General features: G+C 35.3%; 3 protein-coding genes across 3 annotated transcripts; all 3 read right to left on the minus strand.

The window, feature by feature from the left end:
• Window positions 1-687: 687 nt before the first annotated feature.
• LOC125859115 (uncharacterized) lies at window positions 688-2364 on the minus strand. Its single transcript, XM_049538837.1, has 2 exons — window positions 1610-2364; window positions 688-1504 (listed from the first exon to the last, which is right to left on the minus strand). The coding sequence occupies exons 1-2, from the start codon at window positions 2362-2364 to the stop codon at window positions 688-690; spliced, it is 1572 nt and encodes a 523-aa protein (XP_049394794.1).
• Window positions 2365-7469: 5105 nt separating this feature from the next.
• On the minus strand, window positions 7470-8126 carry LOC125859116 (secreted RxLR effector protein 161-like). The gene has a single exon (XM_049538838.1). It carries the CDS (start codon window positions 8124-8126, stop codon window positions 7470-7472), a length of 657 nt encoding a protein of 218 aa, XP_049394795.1.
• A 5336-nt stretch (window positions 8127-13462) lies between these two features.
• Window positions 13463-17290, minus strand: LOC125858653 (leucine-rich repeat receptor-like serine/threonine-protein kinase BAM1). Its single transcript, XM_049538485.1, has 2 exons — window positions 14642-17290; window positions 13463-14171 (listed from the first exon to the last, which is right to left on the minus strand). The coding sequence occupies exons 1-2, from the start codon at window positions 17238-17240 to the stop codon at window positions 13702-13704; spliced, it is 3069 nt and encodes a 1022-aa protein (XP_049394442.1). The 5' UTR covers window positions 17241-17290; the 3' UTR covers window positions 13463-13701.
• Between the last annotated feature and the right edge of the window lie 3437 nt (window positions 17291-20727).

Consider the following 20727-nt stretch of genomic DNA (forward strand, 5'->3'; position numbering starts at 1 on the left):
GTTCGGTACCTACTGAATGGTGTTTTCACTCCATAATGTAGGTATCTCGAACCAAAGATCAAGAACTCTTCAACATCAAATCCCTCTGCTATACAACCTTCTGGATAACGTCGATTACGAACAAGACCCTTGAACTTACACATTTTTCTCTCACTGGAATACATCCATCGAAGATGATTTGGACCACCCAATCTAATTTCATCAACCAAATGGACAGGCAAATGTTCCATTATATCAAAAAAAGATGGAGGAAAAATCTTTTCAAGCTCACATACAATTTCTTTGATTTCAATCTGCAATGGCTCGAGATCTGCTCGCCTTATAACCTTACTGCATATAGCTTTAAAGAAGTTCCCCAACCTAATCAAGGCTAATGAAACATTCTTCGGCAATCCTTTTCGAACCACAATTTGGAGCAAGTAATACATTATAAAATGAGCATCATGGATTTTGTACCCTGATATTTTCATCTCATCCACATCCACACGATCTGATATGTTTGAGGTAAATCCTTTTGGGAATTTGGCATTTTTAAAGACAGTGTAAAATAATCATTTTTTCTTCTGGTTTCATGGTAAAACAAGATTTAGCTAAATGAGCTTTTCCATTTGTATTATCTTTCCTTGGATGAAGCTCCTTTCGTATCCCCATTTCTTACAAGTCATAGCGAGAATTAACGTGATCTTTTTACTTTCCTGGGATATCTAATAAAGTCCCAAGCAAACTATCACATATATTTTTCTCAATATGCATCACATCAAGATTGTGCCTTAACTTATTATGTTTCCAATATGGTAATTCAAAAAAGATGGATCTTTTCTTCCATGGACCCTCATTATTTCGACGTCTTTTCTTGTTGCCCTTCCCAAAAACATTATTGAAATCATGTAACTTTTCCAAGACTTCTATGCCCGACAAGGATGTAGGTGCAGGTCTATGATCCTCCCCTCCATTAAAAGATTTTTTGTCTCTTCTAAATGGATGATCAGGAGGCGAAAATGCCCGATGACCTAAGTAACACATTTTACGACTATGTTTGAGATATTGAGAGCATGTGTCGTAGTTACATGTGGGGCATGCTAATTTTCCCTTAGTACTCCATCCAGAAAGCATTGCTAGAGCTGGAAAATCACTAATTGTCCACATTAAAGCTGCACGCATTTGGAATGTTTGATTTGTATGAGCATCATATGTTTCTATCCCAAATTCCCATAGTTCCTTCAATTCAACAATTAATGGTTGTAGGTACACATCTATATCCTGTCCAGGAGATGATGGCCCTGGAATGATCATCGACAACATCATATACTCTGGCTTCATGCAAATCCATGGTGATAAATTATAGTTCATCAACATAACAGGCCAGGTACTATGGGAAATACTCATAGTTCGAAATGGATTGAAACCATCACTTGAAAGGCCCAATCGAACATTACGAGGATCTTTTAAGAAGTTTGGATGCATAGAATCAAAATCCTTCCAAGCTTCTCCATCAGCAGGATGCCTTATATTCCCATCATTAGGTCGTTCAGAATCATGTCATCTCATTGCAATAGCTGTTTCAGGACACATAAACATTCTCTGAAGCCTAGGCTTTAAAGGAAAGTACCTTAAAATCTTTGCTGGTATTTTAGAGCTTGCATTAGTCATGTCATTACCCTCATTTGACCATCTAGAAGACCCACACACAGAGCAATTATCTTTCTCCGCATTTTCATTCCAAAATAACATGCAATCGTTAGGGCATGCATGTATTTTGTCATAGCCGAGACCCAAATCTTTTATCATTTTTTTAGCTTTACTGAAAGACTCAGGCAGTTGAGCAAAGGGAAATGCTTCTTTTAACAAGTCTAACAGATCAGTAAAAGCCACATCACTCAACCCATGTAGAGATTTAAGCAAGTATAGCCGAATGATGAAACTCAGCTTACTGAAGTTCTCACACCCTGGATATAGCTCTTTTTTTCCTTCATCCACTAATTTAAAAAATCTCTTTGCATCTTCAGACAGCCCTTCTCTCTCTCCTTCTCCATGCCCTGTTTCACCCTCGATATTTCGAAATGTATCATGAAGTAGTCCATCAATATCATCATGGTTGCGTGAAAGTGGTGTATTTCGTGAGGAAAGTCTCTCCCCGTGAAAAATCCATTTGTTGTATCCATCCACAAATCCATTTACAATCAAGTGATCCTCCACCACATTTCTATAATGCCAATAACGATTGATGCATTTTTTGCAAGGGCATAATATTTCATTTCCTTTAGAAGCTCGTTGAAATGCCTTATCAAGAAAATCATTCACTCCACTAGTATATTTATCACTGCATCGTCTGAGACTCATCCAACTTCTATCTAAATTATCCATTGATATCTATGCGACACAAAAAGATAAAAATAATCAAATTTATGATAAACTATGAAATAAAAAGACAACAATGTTTTACACATGAACAAACATATCTCAAAATGTACATGGAGAATATGCAGTTTAAAACTCATAGCAATCACAATTCAATTTACAACAAGCATTTCATAGTTTTTCTTAATATATGAAACAACTATCAAAGTTCCCTTTATCATTGGAAATATATACAAAACACTGATCTACATGACCTGTCAAGAAATATCTTTAACAAGCTTATCATGCTTTCAAATTTATGTTATTAAAGACTTATGGACATTCTAACACACCAATAAATCGCCTTGAGGATTAAATTCTTTTCAAAAAAGTATCCCTACTGATTTTCTTTTTGTAGGAAATCAAGGCAAAACAATCTTTAAAAGTGATAAAATAGATTTTTAAGGCAAATAATATTGATCTAGAATTTTACGAAGTTTCAGATTTTCATGTCAAAAAGTCTAATACCAACCAACAGTGAATTTCAGTTTTTTTCATTTTCATGCTAATGTATCTCTTGTTTCCTGTTGCTCCAATGTAACTCTTCAATAATACTGAAAGTGAAGTTTCTCACATCCTAGCTACTCAAGCGAGAGGTGAAATCAAGGAAGACATCATCAATGCAAGGGTAATCAAAACCAATTGAACAACTCATGGAACAACAAATCCAACATCAATATCAAGAGAAATATTGTCTAGAGTTAATCAATTTCACCATAACTACCAACAAAACTTTAAACCCACAATAGCTAAAACTTAATGGGAAAAACCCACAATAAAAAAAATACATCAAATAAACTAACTACACCTCAACGATTAAAGGAAAAAGAAGAGATTCAAGAAGAAAACCTCAACATCTCAAACTTGAAGTTTCTTCAGCTATAACCTCAAAGATGTCAGAACAGAACCTTCAGCTGTTGAAGAAAAAAAATCAAGATTTCTCAGATTTCACAAGCAAACCTTCAGCCCTCAATTTCTTTCGATTTCACAATAATTTCTAGAGAGAAATGGGTTTACGATTGAAGAAAAAAAATGGTTTAAGTTTGCCCTAAAATTACAGACAAGAAGAACTTACCATAAAATTCAAATCCCTGCAAAACTCCACAAGCTTGCCCTGAAATTGTGTTCTCCTTGTTGAAACTTAGGTCCAAGAGAAGATGGTGGCACCGTATGGTCTTCTGCTTGTTGAAGAGATGAGAAATGTCTTTAGAAAATGTTTGTATCAATATTTTGATAGAAAGAAAAATAAATTAGATTTAAAAAATTGTTGGCGTGGGAAACAATGTTCAATGTTGATGCAACATCTATCAACAATGTTCAATACTTTTTTCCAAAAACAAATCCCTATTAATTTTTTTTAATAAGAAATCAAGGCAGAACAGTCTTCAAAAGTGACTTTTAGATTTTTTTTTTCTTTTAACTAATGCTACAGGCCTACAACAATCATAAAAAGTAAGGAAATCATGGGTCTATGTTGGCCAATTTGCAGGTTTAAGCTTAAAAAGACAGAACCTGAATCAAGTGCTAGTAACATGGTGGACAACACTGATAGGTCATAAGCTTCAACAAATTATGAAGGTTATGCCTGCAATAATACTATGGGAAATTTGCAGTAGAAGAAATATCATTGGACATGGGGAAACATGACATATAACATAGTTGTTTATCAGGTTACTCTAAATGTATGGCAATTTGCAATGACAATTTTTCCAAGTTAGACATGGTATAATTCTTAGAGGATTACAAGACAAAGATTTATTATAAGAGGATCATTGGAAGCCCCCAAATGCAAATAACATCAAGTGTAACACAGATGGTGCAAGTAAAGGTAATCTAGGCAAGAGTTCTTATGCTTATTGCCTAAGAGATCAAGAATGTAACCTCATCTATGCACAAGAAGAAGAGATATCTGAAAATTATACTACAAGGAAAATGAGAGATACCTTGGAATATTAGAATTATTGTGGAAGACACTCTAGTTCTCATGAAAGATGCGACAATTAACATTGAGCACATATATAGGGAAGGGACTTCATTAGCTTACTATCTAGCTAATCATGCATTTGAGGTGGAAGGACGACAACTATATAATACATTTCGAGAGTTACCATCACAGGGGAGGAAAGTTCTCAATTTGGACAACTGGAAGTACCAAATTTGAGAATCAAGAGCAAGATAATCAGGTGAATAATTATTTTATAATTCATGAGCAGATACAAGTTCATTTCAAGAAGAAATCAACGAAGGATCAACTATAGAAAAGTCACAACACAGGCTACATTCTATTATAACAGGAAATAGACCTAAAATAATGTCAAACAATAGCACTTTTGATAATTTAATGGAGCAAAAAAAAGAGGTACTTCAACAATTAGAAGAAATCAGTAAAGGAGAAAAGAGGAAAATCAGAAGTATGATGATGATATCCAAGAAATTATCCACCCATGGAACTTCACAACAGCTTATATACATCATTAAACCGGAAAGAATCCAACGGAGAAATGCGAAAAAAAAGGGGAAACACTTACAAGTTACAGCCATGGCTATAGCTCAAGAGACCATGGCAGACTCGGTCGGAGGCAGGAAGTGCTGGCTGGAGTAGATGGTGCAGTGCTCTGGATGGTGATGATTAGCAGAGACGATCACTTTTCGAACCAGTAACAAATTTTAGTACCAACCAGTAGCAAATTTTAGTTTATTCCATTTTCATGTTAATTTATCTCTTGTTTCCTGTTGCTCTAATGTAAATCTTCAACAATAATGAAAGTGAATTTTTGACATCCTACTCAAGTGAGAGGTGAAATCAATAAAGACATCATCAATACAGGGTATTCAAACCTGATTGAATAACTCATGGACAAGAAATACAGCATCAATGTCAAATTAAATATGGTCTAAAGCAGTCAATTTCACCATTACTCCAACAAAACATTAAACCCACAATAACTACAACTTAATGGAAAAAACCCACAATCAGAGAAATACATCAAATACACTCACCACACCCAAAGATTAAAGACAAAAGAAGAGATTCAAGAAGAAAACCTCAAAAGCTCAAACTTGTAGTTTCTTCAGCTATAACCAAAGATTGAAGAAGAGACCCTCCATTAGTTGAAGAAGAACAACTCCATTTCCTTAGATTTCACAAGAAAACATACAACCCTCCATTTCATTAGATTTCACAAGAGGTATGAAGAGAGAAATGGGTTTAGCTTCGAAGAAAAAAATGGGTTTATGTTTGCCCTAAATTGACAGACATGAAGAACTTACCATAAGATTAATATCCCTGCAAAGCTCCACAACTTATGTGTTCCATTGATCTGCTCTGTGTTCTGCTTCTGCTAAGTTCCACAAATGGATGAAAAATCGGGTCAAAGAGAAGAAGAGTGACAACTTTTCTGTGTTCTGCTTGTTGAAGAGAAGGGAAATGAACTTAGCATATGTTTTTCTTGTTTGTATCGATATCTGATAAAGACAAAAGTAAATTGTATTTACAAAATTAATTAAAAATAAAATAGAATGAAAAGCATTTGGCGGGTTCAGCCAAAATAAGAGAGGGAAATTATGGAGGGATTTAATAACCGTTCCAATAGAAAAATATTCGCATTAAATGTTGCCATAGATGACTTTATGGCAACGATTCCATAACCGTTGCAATATGTAGGTCTATTGCAACGGTTTCCAAACAATGGCAACATATTTTTTACTTAGCCGTAGCAATAATATCCAATCCTTTTGGCAACGGCTCAAACCATTGCAATAGACCCTCTATAGTAACGGTTTCTTTAGTGTTGCTAAAAAATCCGTTGCCGTAGGCCTAATTTCTAGTAGTGTAATAGTGAATAATTGCAAAGCAATGAAAAATAAAATGAATCAATCAATGTGAAATTTTGGATGTTAAAAAATTGGCCCAAATGAAATAATGAAGAGGGTGGGTGAAGAGTGAAAATAAAATTTTAAAAGATGTGGGAAAGTAAAAATAAGGAAAAATATTTTTTTTTTCAATTATCTGACATGTCATCGATGTGGCACCGAGGTGTCACTTAGGTGGTGCGCGTGCACTTCACTCATGAGTATGAAACTAGTATTGTATATGTAAGGTACTATTAAATTCACTTGCACTAAGATTAGGGGTATAAATAATTACCCATAAAGTTAAAATATTAAAGTAAATTATGCTGCTAAGTTCAGGGGGGATTTTATGTATTTTCCCTTTACAAATTAGTTGATTTGGGAACATTTTCGGATGTATGTTACTAAAGCTAAAATTCATGTCAATCTTAAGATATTTATTTGTCAAGTCTGACCTTGTGAAGATCAAACTTCAAACAGTTTTGCTTGAAATTTGGTAATGACTCATCAAAGCCTTCAGACATATAGTGGGCTTGAATGAGCTAAATTTTGGATATTTTAATTGAAATTTTACCTGACATTTCAAGGCTAACTTCAAATACACATGACTAATATTTTGACATGTGAGTTTGAAATGCAATTTAGTTCTTCTAATTTTAATAATTTAACACAAAATTCAACAGCTTGTAAGCAAGAAATAAGGTTCAGCTAAATCTAAAGTAGTCATCAACAATTACAAACATGCAATATTTCCTCCTCTACTTTGAACCTTCATCGATCCACAAATATCCATGTGTAATAACTGATAGAAAAAAAGAACAGAAAATAGATGGAGTAGAGCAGAGGCAGTATGTGAAAAAGAAATTTTCTGACGACTTTATTACGCTGCCTGCAGCAGTCCTTTTATAAAACAGATACATTGCAGAAAAACTGAAGCTAAAAATTATGAACCACTACTCCAAGATTTTCTCCTAAAAACTTGACAATAGCCCACATTTAAACTTCTTCCTAAAGACTAGGACAAACATAACGATAGATATTTTATTCCTAACATAACTTATTAAAACTAACACCTTCCCTTAAACTAAAAGCTTTCAAGCTTCAGTTTAACTTCAGCTTCTTGAGCTCTTCCATAGTGCCGATACCCATTAACCTCCTCAGATTTTGGAAAGTGAAAACCTGAGAAGTTTAGTAAAAATGTCCGCCAACTGATCTTCACTTCAGCAGTACTGCAGCTCTATTGTTCCTTCATTATTGAGATCTCGCAAGAAATAATATTTCACATCAATGTGCTTGCTTCTTCCATGTAAAACAGGATTTTTTGATAGCTTAATGGCAGAGTTATTGTAACAGAAAATTGTAGTTGCTTTTTCTTGTTTGAATTGTAGTTCTTCAAGAATCCTCCTCAACCAAACAGCTTGACAAGCACAAGTTGTAGCAGCAACAAATTCCGCTTCAGTACTAGATAAAGTGACAATTTTTTGCTTCCTGGAAGACCATGAAACAACCGTTGTGCCTAGTAAATAAACATAGCCTGAAGTACTCTTTCTATCGTCTTGATCTCCTGCATAGTCGCTGTCAGCAAAACCAATCAGATCAGATTTTTCACCCTTCTTGTAGAACAAACCAAAATCCTTAGTTCCTTGTAAGTAGGGAAGGATCCTCTTGGCAGCTAGCAAGTGAATTTCTGCCGGACTCTCCATATACCTACTTATAAAACTTACAACATACATGATGTCAGGCCTTGTAGCAGTAAGATACATCAAACTACCTACAATTTGCCTGTAGAGCGTGTTGTCTACCATATCTCCTCTTCCAACTTTGTTTAGCTTCAAACCAAACTCAACTAGAGTATCGACGGGATTGCAATTCTTCATCTTGAATCAATCTAAAATTTCCCGCACATATTTCTTTTGGGAAACAAATATCCCATCAACAGATTGCACTACTTCTAAACCAAGAAAATAATGCATCTTACCAAGATCAGACATCTCGAATTCATCCATCATAGATCTCTTAAAATCAGAAAACATGACATTATCATTCCTAGTAAATATAAGATCATCAACATATAAACACACTATGAGCATTTTTCCAGATTCTCCAATTTTAACAAAGAGAGAGTGTTCATATGGACATTTCTGGAAACCAAATTTTAGAAAGTAAGCCTCAATGCGACTATTCCAAGCTCGTGGAGCTTGTTTTAGTCCATAAAGAGCCTTTTTCAACTTGTATACCTTATGCTCATCTCCAATTTTTATGTAACCAGAAGGTTGCTCAATAAATACCTCTCCCTCCAAGTATCCATTTAGGAAAGCTGATTTGACATCCAACTTAAAGATAGGCCACAAATTTTGTACCGCCACGGCAATTATCATTCTGATGGTGTCATGCCTTGCAACTGGAGCAAAGACTTCTGTGCAGTCCCACACCATGTTCCTGCTTGTATCCCTTAGCCACCAATTGCGCCTTATACTTGTCTATTTCACCATTTTCTTTGAGTTTTGTCTTATAGACCCACTTGACACCTATGGTTTTGTGCCCCTTTGGAAGATTTGATAACTCCCAGGTGCTATTTCTTTCAATAACATCAATCCCATCATCCATGGCATTCTCAAAGGTTGTAGGATTGCAATCTGCAAACAATGCAAAGTTGGAAACATCTTCATTAACATGAATTCCTGTTACCTTATAGTCCATCATCCACGCGGGCCTTCTGCGAGCACGATGAAGAGGTTGATCAGGTGCATCAATTTTTTCCAAAACTGGTGGTGAAATTTCATCAACTGCTTCCGTAGAAATTTTAGAAATATCTGAAATTTTGAGTGTTGCAACTGCTTCTTCGACTTTATTATTAATTAAGATAGGAGTAGATTGATGTTTATTCCAATCCCAAGTGTTCTCCTCATCAAAAACTACATCTCTGCTGGTCACAACCTTCTTTGTCAATGGATTGAATAGCTTGTATGCCTTGGATGCCTCACTAACACCAAGAAAAACACATTTCTCACCTCTATCATCAAGCTTCTTTCTTTTTTCTCCTGGAACATGTGCATAAGCAATGGACCCAAGAATTTTGAAGTGGTCTACTGCCGGTTTCCTTCTGCTCCAAGCTTCCTCGGGTGTTACATCTCAAAGAGCAAACATAGGACTTCTGTTCAAGATGTGAATGCTCCAATTCACTGCTTCTGGCCAAAATTCCTTTGGAACTCTTCCCCAAGCCAACAAACTAAGAACCATGTTGAGAATGGTTCTATTCTTCCTCTCTGTCACACCGTTTTGCTGCGGTGTATATGCTGTTGTGAGTTGTTTCTGAATGCCACAAGTCTTACAAAATTCATCAAATACCTTAGAGCAAATTATCCTCCGCGATATGTCCGAAGGTTCTTAATGGTCCTGCCAGTCTCATTCTCCACATGTGCTTTGAAGCTTTTAAATACATTAAAGGCCTCCGATTTTTCTTGCAGAATGTACACCCAAGTCTTCCTGGAATAATTGTCAATAAATGTAATAAAATACCTTTTGCCCCCATTAGAGATTGGTGTTAATGGTCCACAAATATCTGAGTGTACCAGCCCTAATACCTCATTGGCTCTTCATGACTTATTTTTGGGAAATTAAGAACGATGTTATTTTCCAACAACACATTCTTCACAAACTTGAGATGGAACAACAATTTCAGGAAGCCCCGTCACCATACTTTTCCTTTGAAGGATCTTCATGCCACCAAAGTTCAAGTGACCATATCGAAAATGCCACAACCATGAAGGATTTTTCATTTCCGCCATATAGCAAGATTGGACATTTTCAATCTTTAAATGAAACAACATGTTCTGACTCATTTTCACAAAAGCAATAACTCCTATGGAGGGGTCAGAAATTTCACATTTATCATTCCTTAATGTGATGACGTACCCTTTTTCTAACAGCTGACCAACACTCAATAAATTATTTTTCAATGTAGAAACATAAAACACATTAGATATGATTTCAACAGACCTATTTTTTGTTCTAAAATTGATATTACCCTTTCCCATCACATTCACTGTTGAGAGATCACCAAAACTAACTGTTGATCGAAAATTTTCATTTAGATTAGTAAAAGAAGACTTACTTTCAGTCATATGGTTACTACAACTGGTATCCACATACCAAATAACTTTGCTCCTCGGGCTCGTTATCAACATGAACTGCCATTAACAAAGTTTCTCCTTCCATATTCTCAGCAAAATTTGACTTTTCTTCCTTCTCATTAGGCAGCCTTGTACGACATTCAGAACGATAATGACCAAATTTATGGCAACGATAACATTCTATCTTAGATTTGTCAAAAGCTCTCCCTCTACTTTTGTTATAGTCATCATTGGCTCTAAAATTTTCGTTTCCATACTTGTTGCCTCCATTTCTATTTCCTCGATCTCCTTTCCCTCTCCCTCTCCCTCTCCCTCTACCTCTACCACTTCCTCTACAATTGGAAGAAATAAAAGTAGACGCCTTCAAGACTTTTTCATCAGAAGTTGAATGTCGATTCATCTTCTGCTTGTGCACCAATAAGGAGCTTTGCAATTCGTCAAGCGATAACTCATCTATATCTTTTGACTCCTCAATGGAGCAAACGACATAATCATACTTCAGCGTCAAAGAGCGTAATATCTTCTCAACAATTGTGATATCGTTCATCTTCTCACCATGGAATCACATTTTGTTGCTAATCTCCATTGTTCTAGCGCAGTAACTCATTACAGACTCTCCTTCCTTCATCTGCAAGGTCTCAAAATCTCTTCTTAAGGCTTGAAGCTGTGCGCGCTTCACTCTAGCAGTGCCTTGATATTTCTTTTTCGTGGAGTCTCATATATCTTTAGAAGTTTCTTTGCAAATAATAGTTTCTAAGATAGGACGTTCAATAGACTGAAAAAGGTAATTTTTTGCCTTCAAATCTTTCAGCTTTCTTGCTTCAAACTCTGTCGTTTGAGCATTCGTCAAGGTTTCGCCTTCCGCCGGAGCGCTGATACCAACCTCCACAATTGGCCAATATTCCTTTGACCTTAAAAAATTTTCCATCAACATGCTCCAATGGTCATAGTGACCATCAAAACGCGAAATAGCTGCTTGCACGTAATTGCTCTCTGAAGCCATAACTTACGATTTATTTCTCTGTTTTTCTTCTTTTTCTTTTTTATAATCTAACCTGTCGCTGATACCACTGATAGGAAAAAAAAAGAACAGAAAATAGATGGAGTAGAGCAGAGGTAGTATGTGATAAAAAAATTTCTTGACTACTTTATTATGCTGCCTGCAGCAGTCCTTTTATAAAACAAATACATTGGAGAAAAACTGAAGCTAGAAATTAGGAACCACTACTCCAAGATTTTCTCCTAAAAGTTGACAACAACCCACATTTAAACTTCTTCCTAAAGACTAGGACAAACATAACGATAGATATTTTATTCCTAACATAACTTATTAAAACTAACAATTTTAATAAATAATTAGCAATAGTTTAAAACCATTGAAATTGGCACAAATTAATATGAACACAAGTAAACAATCCTTATTATAAGGAGAGAAAAAATTGTTAGCAAGTCATTGAAAGTTGAGAAGTCAAGTACTTGGTCAGTCTATCAACTATATATCCACTAATTTATTTTTCAATTTCTCATCTAGTGTTTAGAGCCAGTAATAAAGTTTCAACTAAATTTGAATTGTACACTACAGGATATTCAGAAATGATGTTCTTAACAAAAAAAAAATTCATATGCAAAGCTTAAACTCAAAATCTTTAATTAAAAATAAAATAATAACACTACTGCATCACAATTCATATTGACGTATATTAACTAATCTTGGTATGGTAAGACACTGCAAAAGCACTCTTTAGTCAAATCTCACTCTTCTAGGGGCCAAACAACTAATCTAATCACTACCAATAATAGAAATATACAGTACACATTTATCTATACTACTCACTAACCCAGATGTGTATTTAAAATTGAGCCAACTAATTGGTAGCCACAACTAATGCTCCCTTCATTTCAAATTATTTATTGTGTTTTATCTTTTATATGTTTTTTAAAAATTATTTTTCTTTTATTTATGTGTCATTACTTTATAACTAAAATGTTTATACTTTCAAGAATAATTAATACTATTAAGGATAAAATTAGAAAAAAAATTAATTTTATTTTAAACTTTTAAAATGAAAATAAATGGAGACCGTTTTTAAAAGTCATGATAGATAATTTGAAACGGAAAAAGTAGAAACTCTTCTTGAAGTTTGATATGGAGTTGTAGATCTACTAGCCGCCCAGTTTCAGACTATCATTTATTGTGCTGTTCGATCACATTAATATATACTAGCAGTGGTTAATTAAAAGTTAAACAAGTAAGAGTTGGAAATGTTGTTTTTGAAAGACCTTCGACTTAAGCAATACATAATACGACTGAGTTTAGAGACAAAACAGAAGTAGAATAAGGCATAGCAAATAAGACATAATAAATAATAGAGAAAACATAACATATAGTACATATCAGAATAATATGATAAACGAAGCACAAAAAATAAGTGATAGCAATAATTGAAGAACTATGCAAATAATGCTAATATATCTACCCACCAAGACAACTCTCAACTATCTTTTACCCTAATTTGCAATTTCTTATCCGTCAATCTAAAGTCATGTCCTCGATAAGTTAGAGTTGTGTCATATCTTATCTAATCACCTCTACAATACTTCTTTGGCCTGCCATTACCCCGCGTCAAACCTACCCATGTCAACTTGGTGTGAGTTAGGAAGGACGTTGGACAAAATGTGATACTCCTTCTGTCCCATTTTATATGACACCCTTTCTTTTTGAATTCATTCCAAAAAGACTGTTACCTTATTATAATTAGAAATGATTTTACTTATGAAATTTGCCTTTCACCCTTAAATAATTTACCACCACACAAATATCCCACTGAAAAACATTCTTTTTCCGACAAAACCCACCACCAAGCTTTGACAAGCCGCTAACTTGCTCATTTGTGATAGGGCCCAATCACCCCCACTTCTTCCCCACCTCTGGCAGTCAAAGCTATAGGGAGACGTACTTCGGTCTTTCCATCGATAGAAACAATAAGTATATAAGGCATCCGGCTAGTAGGCGATAGAAGAATGTAAAGATTATTTTAGACGGTAAATTTCAAAAGTTTTCCTTTTTTTTTTAGACTTTCAATTTCTAGTAATGATGAAAAGTGGCTAGTGGTGATTCTTTCAATATCAAAAAGCTAAACAGCAAATGGGAAAATTTGAAGGATAAAGTTACTCAGATACCTTAGTCAATCTTACTGTACAATGAAACTCACTTCCTAGTAAAAGCTTATCGCCTAAACAATAAACCAACCCCCAATAAAACTGATAATAAAACTAAAGGAAGAGAATTACACCCTCTATTAGAAGGGAACATTGTAGGTCATATGCTGAGTAGGTCAGGTGGAGGAGATTGAGGTGATGGCTGATGATGGTACTGGTCTTTCGTGTCTCCAGGAGTCGAAGTGGGAGACTCTAATGCAGGACCTGATGATGGGGGCGACTCAGTGATTGTTGAATCTTCTGTTTTTGGACCAGATGGCTTGGGAAGCTCAGTTAGCATTTGCACAACCTCGCGCATTTTGGGGCGTTCAACAGCTTGCTCTTCGACACACAGCATTGCAACATAGAACACATGCATCACGTCATGAAGGGGAACTGTTGAGAGTCTTGGATCAAGGATCTTGAGAACTCCTTCCTTTTTCCCATCTGTCATTCTCCTTACCCATTGGACTATGTCAACGCCATCACCAAATTCTCCAACCGGCTTTTTCCCACTCACCAATTCTAACAGAACCACACCAAAGCTGTATACATCACTCTTCTCATCTACCTTGAGTGTGTATGCATATTCTGCACAGTTTATATGAAAACGAAATTAGGCGCATACAAAAAAAATATAGATTGTATTTCAAGCAATAAGCAAACTTTGTAAGTCAAAATGAAAAAACTTAACGCCAAACAGCAAGAAACCAAATTTGAATTCATCAAAGCACCAGTTGACGGCTGTTTATCATATTAAAGAAAGAGTTACAAGGCTCATCTATGAACAGAGGCATTCATTTTCGACACGTAGTTATCATTGTTGTTGTTGTTGTTCTTGTAGACTACCAATCAAGGACTGATATTCGTGTCATGTTGTTCTTCCGTGTTATAACAAGGACACTGATCATTACTAGCACCAAGAAGTACCATAGAAACACTTGAAGAGACTGATAAATCACAATTTTAGTTGACAACTTACAACAATAATAAACTTCTTTTGAAAGGAACAATACACATCAAAACCAAGACTACAAAGAAGTAAAAATTTGAGAGCATACCTGGTGCAATGTAGCCATAAGAACCAGCAATAGCAGACATGCATTCTGATGTTCCCGAGTCTTGCAAAAACTTGGCAAGCCCAAAATCAGCAACGTGAGCTTCGAAGCTGGAATCCAGAAGAATGTTGTTTGATTTTACATCACGATGGAGGATCAAAGGCGAGCAATCGTGATGAAGATAACAAAGTCCCTTTGCAGCCTCCAATGCTATCTTATACCTGGTATCCCAATGCAAGTGACCTCCTTTCTTTCCATGAAGCATTTCACCAAGGCTTCCATTAGGCATGTACTCATAAACCAAAAGATTTGTTTCATGATTTGAGCAAAATCCCAATAATCTAACAATATGTCTATGTCGAATACTCCCAAGTGTCTGTATCTCGGCATTAAACCCATGATCATGGGAAGAACCACGGCTCATAACCGGCAACCTTTTAACAGCAACAAGTTCACCATTTGGCATTACCCCCTTGTATACTATTCCAGCACCTCCTTTACCAATAATGTTATCCTCTTTCAAACATTCCAATACATCATCACAAGTAAAATCCAGGCGTTGGAAAGCAGTAAGCTTCCAGGCACGAGCCTGACTCGCCTTCTTTAACGATCTAGCTTTAATAATTGCAGCAATAGCAAACACAATCGAGCAAACAAGCAATCCGATAACAAGTAAAAGCTTCATAGAAGGCGAAAATGCACCTCTCTCATGAGGTCGACTAACCCCATCAACAATACCTTCTTTGCAAGGACCCAAATAGGGTCCGCAAAGATCTGGATTACCAATAAATGATGTGTAATTGAAGTAACTGAACTGACCAGTACCCGGAACTAATCCAGATAAGTTGTTATACGAAAAATCAACCGAAGTTAAACTCTGCATTGCAGCAATAGGTGCAGGTATACTCCCAACTAACTGATTCCGAGATACATTCAAGTAATTCAGTATCCTCATACCAGTGATCTCAGTAGGAACTTCACCAGATAACTTATTCCTACTAAGATCAACATAAGTTAAAGCCTTGCACCGGCTTATCTCCGGTGGAATCAGGCCTGAAAAAGTGTTACCACTAAAATCCATTTTCGACAGCTGCTGCAATTTCCCTAATTCAGCTGGAATTTGACCAGAAAATTTGTTCCCATCAAGAAGCAACTTTTGAACACCAGTAAAATTACCAATGCTCGATGGTAGAGGCCCCGTAAAATGATTATTCGAAAGACAAATCTGTCCAAGACTAGCTGAAACAGAACCAGTCACTGGAAATGTACCAGTGAGAAGATTATCTTGAAGTTCTACTTGTGAAAGCTTGGGCAAACTTAATAGCCCTTTTGGAATAGACCCATTTAGAAAATTTTCTCCCATTCTAATCCTATTAAGTGATTGACACTCACCTAAAGATTCTGGAATTGGGCCAAACAAGAAGTTTCCGAGAGTGATCAACGTCTGTAGCTTGTTGCCGGAACACATGTTTGGGGGCAAATTTCCGGTTAATTTGTTGGTACTGATGTCAACGTTTGTTAACTTACTGTTTTTGCCTAAACCCTGTGGAATACTTCCGGTAAAGTTGTTTTCCCAAAGCTGCAATACTTCCAGTTTCGGCAAATCTTCTATGAACTCCGGTATCGACCCGTAAAGCTTGTTACGGAAAAGATTTAGCAGAGTTAGATTCTTCAGCTCTGTGAATGTGAACGGTATTTCACCGGAGAGCATATTGTTTGATAGATCTAAAGATTTCAAGCTTTTTAAATTCCCCAATTCCGGTGTAACATACCCAGAAAGACCATTCACTTGCAAGAACAGTGTATCTAATTTCTGAAGCTTCCCTATCTCCGGCGGAATCTCACCGGAAAGTCCACAGTTTGCAGCATCTAACCGAATGAGCTCCGACAAGTTCCCTATTTCCGCCGGTAACCCACCGGAAAACGTGTTGTAGTATCCAATGTAAAGCTCAAGAAGTGTGGTAATATTCCCGATCTCCGGAGGTATCATACCGACGAGCGCATTTCCAGAAACTGCAAGGTATTCTAGGAATGGGAATCTACCATACTCCGGTGGAATACTGCCACTAAAAAAATTGCCACCCAAATGAAGATGTCGAAGATTTGTCAAATTGTAAACCCCAACCGGAAGGTCACCAGTCATATTGTTATTATAAATATCGAGAACTTTCAAGTACCGGAGATGGGTAAGCTGGGGAGGGAAACTCAAATTGAAAATGTTGTTAGAGAGGTTAAGGTAACGCAGATTTGGTATAAACGAGAGCTCTATAGGAATGGGTCCAGAGAACTGGTTAACAGCTACAGAAAGATTGAGCAAAAAAGGGAGATGACCAACTTCCGACGTGAGAGTACCGGTGAGATTAAAACCAGAGATGTCGAGAGAAGTCACGTGACGATACCGGTCGCACGTGACACCTCTCCATGTACAATGACTTGTTGAGATATTCCATGAAAGAAGAGCACATTGTGGGTCATCGGTAATGGCAGTTTTCAGGGAGAGTAATGCCCGGTATTCCGGCACGTAAGGTGGTTTTGCGGTGGTGAAGTGGAGGAGATGGAAATGGTGAATAAGGGAAAGGAAGAAGAGGAGAAGAAAACGCATGTTTCTTCAATGGTGGAGGGGAAAGAGTGAGCAGAGCAGAGCAGAGCAGAAATGGTGGAGAAGAAGAAGAAATGTTCATGTGTCTTTTTCAAACAGATATATTATAAATGTGTATTTATATGAGATTTTTTAATATATACATTAGAAACTAAAATAATTTTTAAAAAATTTGACACTGTTTGGATGGTTATATTGGTATTGTATTGTTTTAATGAATATATAATATTTGAATAGATTGATTCGTTCTTCATCCTTATGTAATGTTAAACATATCCAGTGTAATGATAACACACTGAATGTAATCTCACGATTATAATCTAAGAATGATAGGTTATATGCAAATGAATGGTTCTTCCTTTATAAAGTAAAAAGATTGTTTTTGAAAGATCATTGATTCAAAAGGAAAACACTTATCACACGTCGTGTAAAATTATTTGAAAAGAAACAACAAAATGGCAAGATAATAAATAAAGGTAACAATATACGTGGAAGGTAAGAAACTATGTGATAACTAAATAATACTACTTAAAATAACAAGAGGATAGAAGAAGGTCAGCTCACTCTCTCTTTCACATTCACGTAAAATGTGATAACACTCAACTATTTACTAGTAATATTCTATACTAATTATCGATAAAATAAGCGTCGGACATGAATTGATTGTCATTGAAAAAAGGTAGTGTTTGAAGTTCGATTGAAAACGAATATTTAGAAGTTAGAAGTTGTATGTGGACTTAAAAATATATTTAAAGCTCTATGAGTGTAACCTTTAAAAAAAACTTCTATATTTTTTAAAAATTTTACGTTTAAAATTGAAATAATTCTAGTCTTGTGATTATTTTGTTTCTTACTGTATATTAAAGAGCTCTAACTTTTAAAGGATAATTTGAATCTACCGAATACTGAATTGTGATTTCATATGGAGACTAGAGAAAAGGTCCCAACTTTTTTTATTTTTTAACTTTGGGACAATAATTTTGTTCCTCAAAATCAACTAAGTACCAAAAAATAAAAAAAAAGTCATCGTATTACTTTACAATTTCTTTCCATAGTCAAAAGATATTTGAAAAGAATGATACATTTATGTATTTGAAATTAATTTAATTTTCATATTAAATATTTTAATAGTAACATAAATATTATGATATATTTAAAATAATAAATTTTAAAAGTATTTTTTTTCATTAAATAAACTTTATACTTGAAATAAAGAAAAATTATATATATTAATAAAAGAGCTGCTTTTTTTTTTTCAATTTTTGTGGAAGAGAAGAAAGAGGAGAATTCAATTCTTTTTGTTTTTCTCTTTTCAGCATTATATAACTGTTTAATAATTTAAGACATTATTAACAACAAAAACAAATATGTAGAAAAAAATAATATTCCATTCAATTCATTGTCAAATTATACGAAACTAGTCAATCATGTCCTTTTCATGTAGGATACTAACACTTTCATTATCATTAGTGGTATTAATATTAATTATTAATACAGTTAATACTTTCTCCGTTTTAAATTATTTATTGTCATTTTAAAAAGTAATTACTATAAATTATTTGTTAGTTTAAAATAGAATTAATTATTTTTTCTTTATTTTATTCTAATAATTATTCTTTAAGATTATAAATTACAAACACATCAACAAAGTAAATATACAACAAATAAAAGTTACTACCTTCATGAACATTTTTATTGATCCACTTTAAACTTTGTACATAGAAATAACATTTGATAGGAATGTATTGAAGATAGGCGTGAATAGGAGATTAAGTAATTAGTTGTAATTAGTTTTTTGGGAGTTAATTATATGTAACTACTTTCAGTTAGTTAGTTAGAATAGTAGTTAGTTACTGTAGCTTGCATAAATAGAGGATTATTCCTGATTGTAAAGTCAGTTTTGAGTAATACAGAATTCCATACATTTCCCAAATCTTCTCTTCATCCTCTGTACATTTTTTCATGGTATCAGAGCCCTGAATCAATGATTGTTTGATTCAACTTGAGAACTCGATACTGGGAATCTCCATTAACGTGAATCTGAAGCTTCATTCTTATTCTGCAATGCCAGGAGAAGAAGAGACACCACCTGTTGTTGTTGTTCAAGAAACTCTCGAGCAAATTGAGAAGAAGAGGAATCATCCTCTTTACCTACATCCATCAGACACTCATGGATGTGTACTGACCTCTGTTTAGTTGACTCGATCGAAGAACTACTCACTATGGAGTAGATCAATGTTGATCAATCTCAGGACGAAAAGTAAATTAGGATTTGTGCTTGGAACATGTAGAAGGGCTGATTATGCTTTGGAGTTAGAAGAGCAATGGGAGAAGTGCAACGCCTTTGTGCTTGCATGGATCATGAATGCAGTTTCAAAGGAATTGCTGAATGAAATCGTCTATACTTCAGATGCTGCGACAGTTTGGGCAGATCTGAAAGAACGATTTGACAAAGTAGATGGATCTAGGATATATCAACTGCATAGGGAAGTTTGTACAATTCATCAAGGTAATCAGACTGTTTCAGCTTATTTTACTAAGCTGTGACTATTATGGGATGAATTTGATGCTCTTGTACCACCTCCCTCTTGTAATTGTGATAAATCTAAAACTTACGTGGATCATATGCAACACTTGCGTTTGTTTGCCTTCCTAATGGGACTGAGTGAGATGTATGGTCATGCAAGGAGTCAGATCTTAATGATGAACCCTTTACTTAGTGTTAGTAAGGCGTATGCAATGATAGTTTCAGATGAGAGTCAAAGAAGCACATCTGAAATTCATACAGGAGGAAATACAGTTGAAGGCACTGCATTATATGCAGGAAAAGGAAATTATGGTTCGAGAAACACACGGATTGACAGTGATAACAATGATTATGGAAGGGAGAACTATAGCAGTAAGAAGAAAGTGAATTGGAATTTGTTCTGCGGTCATTGTAAACTTCATGGTCATACTAAGGACATTTGTTACAGACTTGTTGGATACCCTGAAGACTGGAAGTTTAAGAAGAAACCAGGGCAAAGTAATGATCCCAGATCCATAAATCCAAGAGGAGCAAACTTGAACAAAGGCAAAGGCATAGCAAACAATGTACAAGTTGATAAGAATGAAGATGGGATGAGAAATGAAGATAGACATGAAGAGCAAGGATCAGGTGACTTTGATTCTATTCGAACTAACCTACAGGCCCTTGCCATGAAATCCAATTACACACCTACTCAATACCAAAAAATCTTACAGTTTTTGGATGAGGAAGACAAAGTTGCTGGTGTGGTGAACATGGCAGGTAATGTTTCCTTATTTTCTGATAGCAGGAAAGAATGCTTTGATATATTGAATGCTGGTAGTAAAGTTAATGTGCATGATGCGCATAATAGAAGGAATCAATGGATAGTTGATTCAGGGGCAACATCCATATGACATCTAAGCTTGAGAAATTGGATAATGCTTACACTTCTAATCTGAACATAGGAAAAAAGGTTTACCT

Source organism: Solanum stenotomum, chromosome 3 (assembly GCF_019186545.1).
Source record: "Solanum stenotomum isolate F172 chromosome 3, ASM1918654v1, whole genome shotgun sequence".
In the NCBI taxonomy this organism is placed as follows: domain Eukaryota; kingdom Viridiplantae; phylum Streptophyta; class Magnoliopsida; order Solanales; family Solanaceae; genus Solanum; species Solanum stenotomum.

Bases quoted from the DNA above. Each gene is read 5' to 3' on its own strand.
- LOC125859115 (XM_049538837.1), bottom strand. From the start codon at position 2,364: ATGGATAATTTAGATAGAAGTTGGATGAGTCTCAGACGATGCAGTGAT. The intron at 1,505-1,609 runs GTACTTTCCTTT...TGGGAATATAAG, and splicing joins ATACCAGCAAAGATTTTAAG to GCATCCTGCTGATGGAGAAG.
- LOC125859116 (XM_049538838.1), bottom strand. From the start codon at position 8,126: ATGAAGAATTGCAATCCCGTCGATACTCTAGTTGAGTTTGGTTTGAAG.
- LOC125858653 (XM_049538485.1), bottom strand. From the start codon at position 17,240: ATGCGTTTTCTTCTCCTCTTCTTCCTTTCCCTTATTCACCATTTCCAT. The intron at 14,172-14,641 runs GTATGCTCTCAA...TAAACTGTGCAG, and splicing joins TTATGGCTACATTGCACCAG to AATATGCATACACACTCAAG.